The 13,077-nt window shown below is 39.2% G+C and overlaps 1 protein-coding gene across 1 annotated transcript in view; it reads left to right on the forward strand.

The window, feature by feature from the left end:
- Positions 1 to 13,077, forward strand: part of mgat4a (alpha-1,3-mannosyl-glycoprotein 4-beta-N-acetylglucosaminyltransferase A) — a 34,704-nt gene that overhangs the window by 12,160 nt on the left and 9,467 nt on the right. Inside the window, exons 3-7 of the mRNA XM_072686069.1 lie at positions 1,710 to 1,877; positions 2,794 to 2,934; positions 9,417 to 9,550; positions 10,939 to 10,985; positions 11,354 to 11,467. Coding sequence (XP_072542170.1) covers positions 1,710 to 1,877; positions 2,794 to 2,934; positions 9,417 to 9,550; positions 10,939 to 10,985; positions 11,354 to 11,467 — 604 coding nt within the window. The remainder of the gene's footprint in view (positions 1 to 1,709; positions 1,878 to 2,793; positions 2,935 to 9,416; positions 9,551 to 10,938; positions 10,986 to 11,353; positions 11,468 to 13,077) is intronic.

The following is a 13,077-nucleotide window of genomic DNA, read 5'->3' on the forward strand; positions in this document are numbered from 1 at the left end:
CTTTTGGCTGAGCAAAGACTAGGATGGAGATGCAGAGATGGATAACAAGATTGCGGAGATGTGCCACAGTTCATCTGCTAATCTCTTTACAGAAGCTGAGACGGAGATATTGATCACTCAAAGGCTGTGCTGCCCTTCATGACAGATTGTCATTGTGAAAGGCCTACAGTGACCATCATGGTAGTAGAGACGAAGCTGTTCTGAAGGAAAAAGGGAAAGTAATGCACAGAACCACTTTGGTTTAAATGGTCAGACATGTGTCATGATAATGCCTGATGGACTAGTTGATGGACTTTCTCATATGGTTGTTGTGTGAGCCTGAAGGCTGGTTACAAAGACCAGTCACATCTAATTGTCCACAGGTCAGATGTATAGGTGCCTGGTCATATCCAATGTGGAAAGCCTTATATATATTCTATGTTATTTTTAACACACACACACACACACACACACACACACACACACACACACTTCCCCAGTGCTGTTGTGTGCTTATGTGTAAAAGAGAGGATTGAAATTCCTTTGTTCTCTTGAGGTTTGTAGTGAAAAGACCTCCAGGGACACGGCAGCAGCTGCTGTCGTAAACAGCCTTATTCCCTTTCCCATCATTTACCACTCAACAAGTACCTTCAGCAATATGCTTCATCTACAGGTGTGTGTGTGTGTGTGTGTGTGTGTGTGTGTGTGTGTGTGTGTGTGTGTGTGTGTGTGTGTGTGTGTGTGTGTGAGAGAGAGAGAGAGAGAGCGACACATGGAGTGCTAATTACAGTATCTGCAGATACAGGTTGTTTTTTTTTTGTTTTTTTACAGGCCTCATATTTGGATCTGTGTGTGGTTTATTCTGTCAGAGTGTATTACAAACAGTGTACTTAGCTCACACATATGTGTAATTCAGTACGCCCTGAATGACTAGATAGGGTTTGTTTTTTCTAGAGTATTCAGGGATTTTACTATATTTCTCAGATTTCAACCTTCAAATAGTACAATGGTGTACTGTTGTTGCTGATTTGAATTTATTGTTGTCGGACAAGTAGGGATAGAACTTGGACAACAGCAGTACTGAGACTGACTTGGGTTATGTTAATGGTTAGACTAGAAGAAGCAAATTTGATCACAGAACTCTCCTTATGGAACAATAACCAAAGAACTTAAAATATATTTAGACCTAATCGTCAGTACAAGACCACCTCGCGCACACACTTCTATGCATGTATTGAAGAGACTTGATACAAAAATAAAAACTGAAAAAGCAGAAACTAAAGCAACAATCAATTCTGCGTTGCTACTCTCCCAGTGACCCAAGTTTATCTCTGAAAAAAAGAGTTTATCTCTGCTGTCCAGGGAAGGATTTTTACTGGTTTTTGGAGCATTGCTGTGAGGGTTTGATAGCATTTAGAGAGAAGAGCATTAGTGAGCTCAGGTTAGATGATCACCAACCCACCTCATTCCCAACTCCCCAATTCATCCCAAAAGTATTGGATGAAATACTATAATCCCTCTGCTCCACAGATCAATGCTGTGGGCTTTTAGCACTGTTGAACTAAAACTACTGTATTAGTAAATGTAAAGAATAATAAAATAAAATGAGCATTATATCAGTATTTTCAACGCTCATGCGTCTCTTTCTTTTAAGCTACAGTAATTTCATCAGTAATACAAACATTGTACTGGAATGACTGCAATTCTGTTCTGTATTTGTCTCTCCATAGAGAAGTTGGTAGCATACCAGCGGGAGTTTCATGCTCTGCGGGAGCGACTGCGTGTGGCAGAGCACCGGACCCTGCAGCGCTCCTCTGAGCTAAATAACATCCTGGAACAGTTCCGTCGTGCCATCGCAGAGACCAACAGCAGCAAGGATGCTCTCACCAACTTCTCAGGTTTTTACATAGAAGGCAATGATCCATCATGCCATGATATGAAAAATAGTTTGTTGTTTGGTAGTAGTTACCACATGCATGAAGGGTTGGGCAGTGTTTACCATTTTAAAATGTCATATTTCTCAAATTCCTTTCTTAATGACTAAAGCTAATTATATATAATTTTTTGGGATGACATTGTAATTGTTAATCTCGATAGTTGGGAAGGGTAGTATTATGTCTCAAAGTATGGAATCGAAGCCTGAACAGCCTTACTTTAGGTTCGAAGCGGTAAAACTTTACCATCATGCCACGCAGTTCTGCTTCTCTCTCCCATTTAGACAAAGCAAAAACGAGCACACAGAAGTATGTACTTTGATTTGCTAAAATTGTAATTATGCTCTTAAAACACAAAACTACTGCACTTCAGACTGTACTGTGCTACTACTGGAGGGCATTGTGTTAATGAAATATTATGGAATTTGCTGACATGCAGTGTAAACATCTTGAGCAAATTCCAAATAATTGCTTAAGGAGCAAATAATGAAGATTAGATAACTGCAAGGACACGTAGGTCATTCGGGACAATGTTCTTGTGCCTTGTGAGCACCGTTTGTTCTCTGGTTTGTTCGTCATCAGTTGCTGTATTTATAGCCCAGTTTGGCTACGTTTTGCTGAAGGTGTGCATTTAGATGTGATTTGTCTTCCCTGTCAGTACTGAACAGTGTGTTAATGATGGCTTTGTGTTTGGTTATGAATGTAACCATGTAATCCTTATGAATTTATGCCTGTTTAGGGTTTTGTTTTTGGGGAGATTAATTTGTGTTATGTGCTCGAACTCTCTGTGTCTCTCCATCATGTGACTCCTGCCTTTTCAGATGCCCAGATGTTTTCGCTTAATATTAAATTTGATTTAAAATTGTTTATTTTCCTTCAGATGAGACCCAGAAGCTGCTGAAGGAGTTGGCTCACAGGAAACCTCTCCAAGTGCCAAATATCTACCATCACTTACCGCACCTGCTCAACAATGAAGGCAGCCTGCATCCTGCGGTCCAGGTGGGCCAGGGACGCACTGGAGGTGAGCCAAACACTCCTACTGTGAGCATGCCACAGGTTTTTCAACACAACTGCATGCACAAGGTTATCCCCACCACTTTCAGTTTGATTTGACCACCATTGAAATGCAAAGAAATAACATATCTGCGCCAGCAGATGGAAAATTTTCCCCTCATTTGTCCGCTCACATCGATGGAAGCAGTCGTTTAGAAGTTTATAATTCTACAGCTGCTGACTGGGTTACACTAATGATAGTGGACAGAGCACAGTGTTCGCCCACTCATTTATGAACAGCTTTCAGCGAGTGGAGTTTTGTCTTATTAACACAATTAGATTGGGTAGCACATGTAATAGATATGCAGAGGCCTTTCACATGCACTCCAAAGTCTCTAAAGCAATAATGTGTATTTCGATTTGCTGAACAATAATGAATAGGTATTAATATTAGTCTATTATAATATAGTATAAATCTTTGTTACGACTTTCCTTTTGTAAACTCTCTTGCCAACTTGCTTGTTTGTACAGTATTTTGTAAAAACTTAGCTCATTATATGTGATTAATGATCAACAGCAAGGACTTACTGAACTCCTCAAAACACCTTCCTAATTCAGAACCTCCTAAATACCTCTCAACTGTAAATACTCTACTATATAATCTAAGCTCAGCTGGTAGTGTGTGATTTACCTGCACTACTCTAACAAACATTTAACAGCCACTTTACTTTCATTTAATACCAAAGCTTTTCTGACTGTTAAGGGCCACCATGGCACAGAAAGTTCCTCAGTGGGTCCCCCCTCCCCCTTCCCCTTCCTTCACTGCCTATTTGTCTCCTCATCTAAGGGTCTCCCAGTAGCATTCTGCAGGGTCTTAGGGACCCATTGTCCGCAGCACTCGCCCTCAGCAGCCGTGTCAGAATTTCATAAGAGGATTAGACCCTTGTGTGTACAGTACTGTTTACCAGAATGACCTTCCTGGAGGCAAGAACATGAGGGGAGAACATGGGGGGAGGGATGTCCAGCGAATAAAGTGTGTGCGTATGTCTCCGTCTCCTGTAGTCACCTTTTGTGCCTGCAACACCCTTCCAATGTTTGTGCATTGAATGCTGAAAGCAGCTCCGGGGAAAAGGAGATAAGAGTGGGAGACCTGATGCTTTGACTCAGCGTCTCTCTGTGTATCCATTACCTGTCTTTAAACGCTCTTCTTGTCTGGGCTGCTTTTAGCATCACTGATTCAGTGATTAAAACTACATGACATCCTACGCCTGGAGCTGCCCTGCCCTGCTCTTTTGTATAAGATTTATTTAGCCTCCAGCCTGTCTCGCTGTACTCTGTTCACACAGTTGGACTAGACTGGACTGTAAAGCACTGAATGTGGGTTTCTATTCTACTCTAAGTTAACCTGACATCTCACTTTGACTTTGTGACCCAAAGTCTTTGGCGTTGAGCACTTTAACAGCTTTATCAGCATGTGAAATTGATGCTTTCTGAATACTACTGATTTCAGTCACTGTTTAAAAGATGCACAAGGATGCTTTAGATGCTGGTTGTACTGAGGTGAACAACAAACCATGGCTTTAAGGAGCATTATGCTGACGCAATAGAGTAATACAGGATTTTACACAAATATGATTCTTCTTGCAAGAGGTCCTGTGTAGCTCTAGCAAAGTTCCGAAGTGCAGAGTGCCAATAACATGGACAGCATTCTCGCTATTATACATCAGTGGAGCACCACAGTTTACATGCAGTCTGATAATCCGTTAATAATGCATTAAATAGCTCAATCTGAATGAAATATGTCCATGTATACTTGTCAATCCTTGTGTCAATAATTGTGGTCTGATTGAGGCCACTCCAAATACAGTTTGTCATATTGAAAGTGGGATCCTTTAAATAATCAGTTAAATAGAAGAATAATAGCCATATAAGCAACCTCATACATTCTGCACATAATAACTCAGTACTCTACGTAGAAGCCTAGCTTGTACAAAGCACCAGGTTTGTGTGGTGCAATGGATAACACCCCTACTTACCAGTGAACTATCACACAGTGTGATATGGGGTTCAAATCCGTTCTGGGTGACAATACTGCACTACACTAGTAAGAGTTCTTGGGCAAGACTCCCAACACTACCTCTGTAATTATTACTGGAATAGGGGCTGTTACAGTACATTCTGTGGGGGCGAGATAAGACATGCAAAAACTTTTGGTCCACTCAGAATCTGTGAATTTATTGTGTACAACTCTCTTCCACCAGTCTTAGCTGTGCACTTTCATTCAGAGGTTTCAGGTCACCAGTGGAGGGACTGGCATTCAGCCCATGTGTCTCGGAATGTTGCAGGACATGGCTTCTTCCTCTCGCCCCTTCTTTAATAAGTGAATGTGAAGTATGTTTTTTTGAGTCTGAATTTCAATGCAATTGAAAAAAATCCAATTATCTGGGCAGATTTAGTGCAGGCAGTTAGTCTATTTATATACTAATTCTAAATATATGTAGATCTCTGCTGGGCTTATCATAACACTGGAAAATATGACCACGCACCTGCCTGGTGATTTATGTAGGCCAGGCCAATCTTTCCTTTTAGATTTGCTGTGTAGGTAAAAAAAAAAAAAGACTCATGATAAACATTTTATTTATCTTAAGTATTTCAGAACCTAAATCACAAGTTTTTTGTTAGATTTTTTTTATTTGTTTATTAATTTATTTTTATTTGAGGTTTATGTTTAAAGAGAAATAAGATGGAGGCTAAGTAAAAAGTTGAAGCAATTTAAATGTTTAAAGAGCTAGTTTTGTTTAAGAGCTTATTTTAAACAGTTTCAGTATTCCACATATCCACATGGCAGCCTGAGCATTATATGTCTTTTAATAAAAATAGTCTGCAATCTTTAAATTGTTGCTGTCCATTGAAAAACATGTATCTCCAAAATGGGGACATTACAGGAGAAGGCACAAATGTTATGGGGATCTTAGGGGGAGGAAAAAAATATAAATGAAGAGTTGAATCTTCATATTAACAATTCCACTGACGAAATGCTGAGTTTGGTACAGCCCTTGTAAACATAGTCAATGATTGTTGCATAATGTTGCTTTAAGTTAGCGCAGATACTTTTATATGCATTTTTTTTTACAGATCTGCAAATTTTTAACTTTATTAGATGATATCTTTTGCGCATTGAAAGTAAATGTGATTATAGCGTCACGTTGCAAACACACAAGCTGATTTGATTTTTTTTTTTTTTTTTTGGCTTGAGCTAAAAGGGTTCATGGTAACATGACTTTAATGATATGACTCCATTAGAACTGGCTTCTTTGTAGAGTCTGAAGTGAAATTAACAGCAGTCAGATCATGGTCATATGCTAAAGCTGTTTTTCCTGGGCCTACGCAACAGGGTTCTCAGGGAATGTGTTTTGGGAACGCGAGGGCCCACCCATGCACTCTGCTCCACTTTTTCACATACAGACTTCCCCTTTCAGGTCAAGTAAACATCTTGCCTTGCGTTTTTGACCATGCGTTCTCCTCATGGGCTGTTCTGCGTTCATGTCTTTCTTAGCTTTATCTCGCAGTATGAGCGCATGTTCCCCAGTTCTTTTGGAGTCTGTATTAGATCACAGCTGAGGAAGGGCTATTTTTAGGCACATAAATTGGGACATCTTCACTTGTCCAGGCCCCAGAGACTCCATCTCCCACGCTCACCCTCTATTCCCCCAAACACAGAGAGAGGAAGTGGCAGAGGCCGCTTGAGAGAGACTGAGTCAAATGGAAAGAAGGAAAACATGTAGGAAGCCAGTGTCATCAGAAGTATATACCAGAAATTTGGTGGTCGGTAGCACTACTATTGAAATCCCACAGTTCTCAATACCAGTTTTGATACCACGACAAAAAAATAATTAAGTAACACAAGTAAAGTAAAACAATTAATTAAGTACATAAACTATTATTTGAAAAATAAAGAAATTGGGATGGAGCCTTTGGTTAATTATTAAGTGTTTTCTTTTTAATTGATAAAATAAGACATACCTGTTATTGTGCCAAAAATATCCAAACCAAATCATCTTTATGGTGGCATAGCATTTTCCGTTGCAGTGTCCAGCTGCCTAAAATATGACAAAAATAATGCAAATTGCCTAGGTGTAATAAATGACGAGACAGAGAATATTAATATTACAAAAACTGGCATGTAGCCTTCAAGCTTTTAAATCAAACAATACTGTGTTATTAAACTTACTTACCCTGTTATGGCACAGCATGTTAACAGTGGTACCTAACCTGGACATAAAAAAAACAGGTAAACTTGTTGATTAGAACAGGAGAACAGGAGCAGCACTGACCCAGTCAGTAACAGCTTTCTTTTATCTGGCGAACCATGCTATCAGAAGTTGAAACCAACACTATGCTTCTAGTATGTAGTCAGAATGATCAGATGACCGCACATAGCGCTTATAGGTTTAAGCGGCTCAGCACAGCACAACACAGGAAAAACACAGAGGTTGCTACACACACAGTGTGCTAATAACCCATTAACTGCTTCACCTGCCTTTACTGACACCATTCCACAATTTGTTACAGCGTTGTTCTTCTTCCCTATTCATCTGATCAACTAAATTCATAGGCTTATTATGATGCCCTCGCCAGAGGTTGTGGAGAACTCGTACCCTGCTGCGGAAGTTTCAGTACAAGTAGCTCCATGTTTCCACAGTTTAAGTATTGACTCTGCACCAAAGTATCAGTTCTCGTGACCTCCCTACTCCAGACATGCAGCAAGCTTGACACCACCTTGAGTTCCTCAAACACTGTGCCTGTTCCTCAGCACATTTTGTGCTGTCTGAAGCAAAAATAATTACTGTGAAAGATTTCACAGGAGCACTGAGCGCAACAGCTCCATGAGTTCTGACGCCATTTCACATATTACAGCATTTTTTTTTTTCGTGTGCATTTGATGACGACTACATAGGCTTATTATTCTGCTCTGGTCAGTTATAGAGAAATCAATCTCTGGTATCTGTGTCTTCGGCACCAAGGAAAACAAATAGTGTCACGTTTTTAGCATTTCTGTACCAACTTGCACCAAAGTATCAGTTCTTGTGACATCCCTACTCCAGACATGCAGCGGTTTAAGCTCAACGCCACCTTGAGTCCCTCAATCACTGTGCCTGTGTCTGAGCACTGAAAAAACTGAAAGATTCACAGGGACATTGAGCATTTTCTGTCTGTCTGAATGCCTTAAGGCCAGACGTTATTTATTTCTTTATTTTTTTATTAGTTTGAAAAGAAAGAACAGGAGGAGGGGTGTTTGTGTTGTCACCTTTGTCTCATATGAATTTTTCCTCTCTTTGTCTCCTTCATGGCCTACCCTGAGCTCTTTTGCACTTTCTGATCCTTTCATCCTCGACCTACTTTACTTTCTTACTGCCGGTGTTCCTCTGCAGTGAGAGATGATACAAAATGAGGACATCTTTGACTTCCCACTATTTAGTATGGATGAAGTATGACTGTTTTTGTCAGCCTGTCCTTCTTGAGTTTCACTAAAATGCACCCACACACAGATGTCCAGCTGCACTTCTATGGAAGCGGTGGTACCGATCCATTGCAGATCATTATTTCTCAAGGTCTTTTAATGGGGGTGTGCATGTCCCTATGAGGGTGAGTGTTTTTATGCCACCTTTTGTTCCTTAAAGAAACTTTCAATTACTTTGATTAGGGAACCATGTTTGTTAGTGTAATATGAGAGTCTGAAAAACCTACTTAGTCTAAAGAATGGTTAAGTAATATAAAAGTTCTATATGATTGATGTTTTTACCCAAGAACCATGTGTCCAAACCAGAAACGTTTTTTAGAGTGTATTTTAAGGACACGAGTGGAATCTAATGGTTAAGCAAGAATAGACAATGAGCTATTGAGTGGAATATTGGTAAACACTGAGATGACTGAAGGAGACATTGATCCTCTCTTGAGTGTTTTCATGTTTGTCCTTGTGTGTAGGTGTGTGTTTATTCGGCTAGATCACAGTTAATGGCTCTGCAAGGTTATAAGAGAAATTTAGTACTTTATTTTGACTCCCCCACGTCCACTGTGCCTGGTTCCGTATATTCCTCTTCATCGTGCTCTGCTCCCATGTAAGCTTTTCCCAGTCCGCTCTTAGACCTCAGTACACTACTGTATTTCGATACATCGCTCTTCTCTTCTTCTATCTTCAAAGTGGTCCTATATAATGGGTTTGTGTAGTGCATTAGCCTTGGGGGTTCTTCTCCTAGCTTCCTGAAAGCCTGCTTGGTATCCTGTGCTTTTGTTAATCTGGGTAGGAGAGAAATACAACACCATTAAGCCTCCAGAAAACTGCCAGAGATTCTGAAACAGTCCAGGACCTACAACAGGCTTCCATTTGACAAATTAGATCATTGTAATTTGCAGCTTCATCTGTCTGTTTTTGTATGTTCCTAGGGTATTGCATATGAGTGGCAGGCTTGATGCAGTGCATTTCAAAAGTGAATTCTTTGTCCCATGCAGTTTCCATGGTAATGGGGATCCCCACAGTGAAGCGGAAAGTAAAGTCGTATCTGTCAGAGACGTTGCATTCACTCATCGATAAACTCTCACCTGAGGAGAAGCTTGACTGCGTGATCGTAGTGTTCATTGGGGAGGTGAGTGCACTTTGTTTTTGAGGAAAATAAAAGTGTGTCTCTGTGTGTCAGATTTTTGTTTCAGGATGGTGTATAATATTGATTACTGAATTGCCTTCTTTTAAAATCTCCTGCTGTTATAGTTTCACATATTATTTAAGTTTAATAGGGTTCAGGTTTTCAATCGGAATTTGTTAATATGATTAATCACCTGAAATTGACCTGATCCAATGTTAGCGTTTTCATACCCAATACAACACATGGCAAGTGTATTAAAGTCAGAAAAAACAGTCCATTACAGGGTAAGATGTACTAGACTGCCAAATATTCTTTTTGTCTCTTAAGCATTTTAAAAATGATCTTTGTTCTTTTAAAACTGATCTGCTGATTTTAGCTATTAATTGCTGATAAATATTGGTTCATTGTTAATGTCTATTGGTTATGAATGCCTTGGGAGTGTATTTATACAATCTTTTGGTGGTGTTAATTTTATGTACTGTAGGTGATAAAAACATACTCAACAGAATAGTAATGTTATGTGCAGCTATTTTAACTATATTTAATCATAAGGTGAATAAATAAAACAATGTCTGTATAAGTAGTGTCCTTGTAATTACCAAAATCCTGAACCGGATTTGGTTTGTTCAGATTTGGTCTTTTCACCCCCTCAGTATTAACTGTTTAACTATTCGTTCTTCACGGTTTCACCACAAAAGCCAGTAATGCTTTTAGTAAGTGATTGCCACAGTAAGATCCACTGCACCACCTGCATGTGTAGTATAGCTGGATTATACACACACACACACACACACACACACACACACACACACACACACACACACAGGAGCACTTTGTAGTTCTATAATTTCAGACTGCAGTCCATCTGTTTGCATACTTTATCCTCCTCTCACCCTGTTCTTCAATGGTCAGGACCCCACAGGACCAGCACAGAGCAGGTATTTGGGTGGTGGGTTATTCTCACCACTGCAGTGACACTGACATGATGTTGCTGTGCAAGTGTGTTGCACTGGTACGAGTGGATCACCCACAGCAGTGCTGCTTGAGTTTTTGAACACAACAGCATCACTGCTGGACTGAGAATAGTTAACCAACCCCAAATATCCAGCCAACAGCATCCTGTGGGTAGGGTCCTGTGACCACAGGACAGAAGCAGATGAGCTTCTGTCTCTGATTTTACATCTAGAGTACATATAGAGTAAACAACACTAGAAAGGAAGAACGGAACTCATGAAGACACTTTAAGCTGGGAGGGGGGTCCTATCAGTCTGAAGGACAATGGGTGTTTTCCATCACAGATTGATAGAGCAGTTACCAAAGTGTGTGGGTGTGGTTACGTGTAAATATTTGTGCCGGTGTTTTAACCAGACGCTCTGTTATCTCTTCCACAGACGGAAATAGAGTATGTGCATAGTGTGGTTTCGAGCCTTGAGAAAGAGTGAGTAACGATTTTGTTAGTGTTTGTGACACTTCATGACGACTTCTGGTAGTATGGTATTGTGGAGCTTCCTAGCTCAATCATTGAGAGACTTATGAATTTGTAGCAGGAAATATAAAGGGTTTAACTGATCTAAAGCAAGTTTGAAACAACAACAGAGTACCTCAAATTTAAAGTTATATAGTTGTTTGATATATTGGGTTCATATTTTTGCCCATCAAAAATTGTTCTTTATTTTTTTAACCAGTGATTTAATAAAGATATTATACTTTATTATTGTCAAGTGAAAATCTAAGTCTGTTTATGAGCCATTTATATTGAACTTTAGGTAAATCTCTCACTTGTCATATCTTATTTTTCTTTATCAGATTTTCCACAGAACTTAATTCTGGGTTGTTGGAGGTCATCTCTCCTCCTGCCAGTTACTATCCCGACCTCAGCAACCTGAAGGAGACTTTTGGAGACTCCAAGGAGAGAGTGAAGTGAGTGCATCGGCCTGCTAGTCTTTCATTACACACAGCCTAAGACAATACTTGTGCTTATTACCTCAATTTATAGTGAGGCTCGGGTTTCGGTTGCTTGATCAGTGGGCAGAATCTACTTGACAATTAATGGTCTTGGTTGAGGAGCGGAGGAGCAGTCTCTATTAATCAGTTAAACTTGATTACACAATCAGAAACAATTTCTGACTACTTTTATTTATTTGTTCAAATGGCATGTAATTTACTAAATTACTATTATTCAGTATTCACAGTCAAATACGCAAAGCATGAGATACAGTCAGTTAATCAGTGTTTACAGTCTATAGGGGAAAAATATGTTAATGTGGTTGGGGTGGTGGTAATGTGGTTCTTATGAAGATCTGGGGTAGGTTGCAGAGCATATCGTCGCTGTCCAATGAAAACATGAATCTCCAAGACTTTACAAGAGAAGGCAAAAATGTTGTTAAATTTGAATGGAAGTTCATGTAAAATAAGACTTTATTCCAAGTGAATTAGAGCATTTTTATTGGTCCATAATTTTATTTATCCAGAATTACTTACACAGTGTAAAGAGCAGCTGCAGGACTCAAACAATGGAGAAAATTAAAAACGGACCAAAAAGGGAGGTATATGTTTTTATTTGGACAGCAGGAAAAAGACTGCTCAGTATCCAAGATTTCATTGACTACTTTTTGTTGTATATGTTTAAATCACATAGCAGCTTTTGTAATAAACAGCATACTCTTTCCCAAAGAAGAGAAGGTGTATCTAAATCAGACGGATTTGGTAAAAATACAAAATTCTTTAAAAAAAGAGCAAGATCATAACACATTTCCAGAATCAAACATTCATCTATTGATTAAAAGAGAAGGCTCAAAAAGCAAAGGTGAATGGTCTGAAATTAGTATTGATGAATAATCTGTGGTTTTAACACGGGATGGTCAAATTTACTCCATGTAAAAACCAATCAGTCCCTGATAAAGACTGATTCACACCATATATAGGAATAGACCCTTGCTCTCGGATTAAAGAATGTCCATGAATTAACACAACCACATTCAGTCATGAATGATTTAAGTATTTTTAAAGGGGTATTGGAAGCAGACATTGTGTGATGCAGTAGTGAGTTAATTAAGCAATTTTCAAGGATTGAGTGAGGAGTGTCCAACTGAGGAAAAACGAGATAAGTGTATTCATAAACTAATAACCATTCCAGTAAGAGACATAGACATGTATTAATGTGACTGAAGTTTGAAAGAGTGTTAATTTAAGGTCTGAAACTGAAGTAATAAGGATATTCTTGGATGTACATGTAAAGTACATCTGCCATTCTTGTGCCCATCTGTTAGAGACACAACTTTCAACTGAAAAAGTAAAAAATCACTGTTTTAATAAAGACCATGTCTAAATGATTAGGGTTAGTATTGAGATCATTAGGGAGCCATTGTGTTGGAGTCTGAGAGACCTCCCAAGTAAACTTATACCTAAGTCATGTATTCATTTGCATTTTAATTTCCCACCACTGACTCGTCTCTCTTCAACACACTTGTTTTTCGTGTGCTATTTTATGTGCTCATACTTTAGTTGTGTCTATTAAATATTTATGTTGA

The sequence above is a fragment of the Salminus brasiliensis genome, chromosome 8, assembly GCF_030463535.1.
Source record: "Salminus brasiliensis chromosome 8, fSalBra1.hap2, whole genome shotgun sequence".
Taxonomy (NCBI): domain Eukaryota; kingdom Metazoa; phylum Chordata; class Actinopteri; order Characiformes; family Bryconidae; genus Salminus; species Salminus brasiliensis.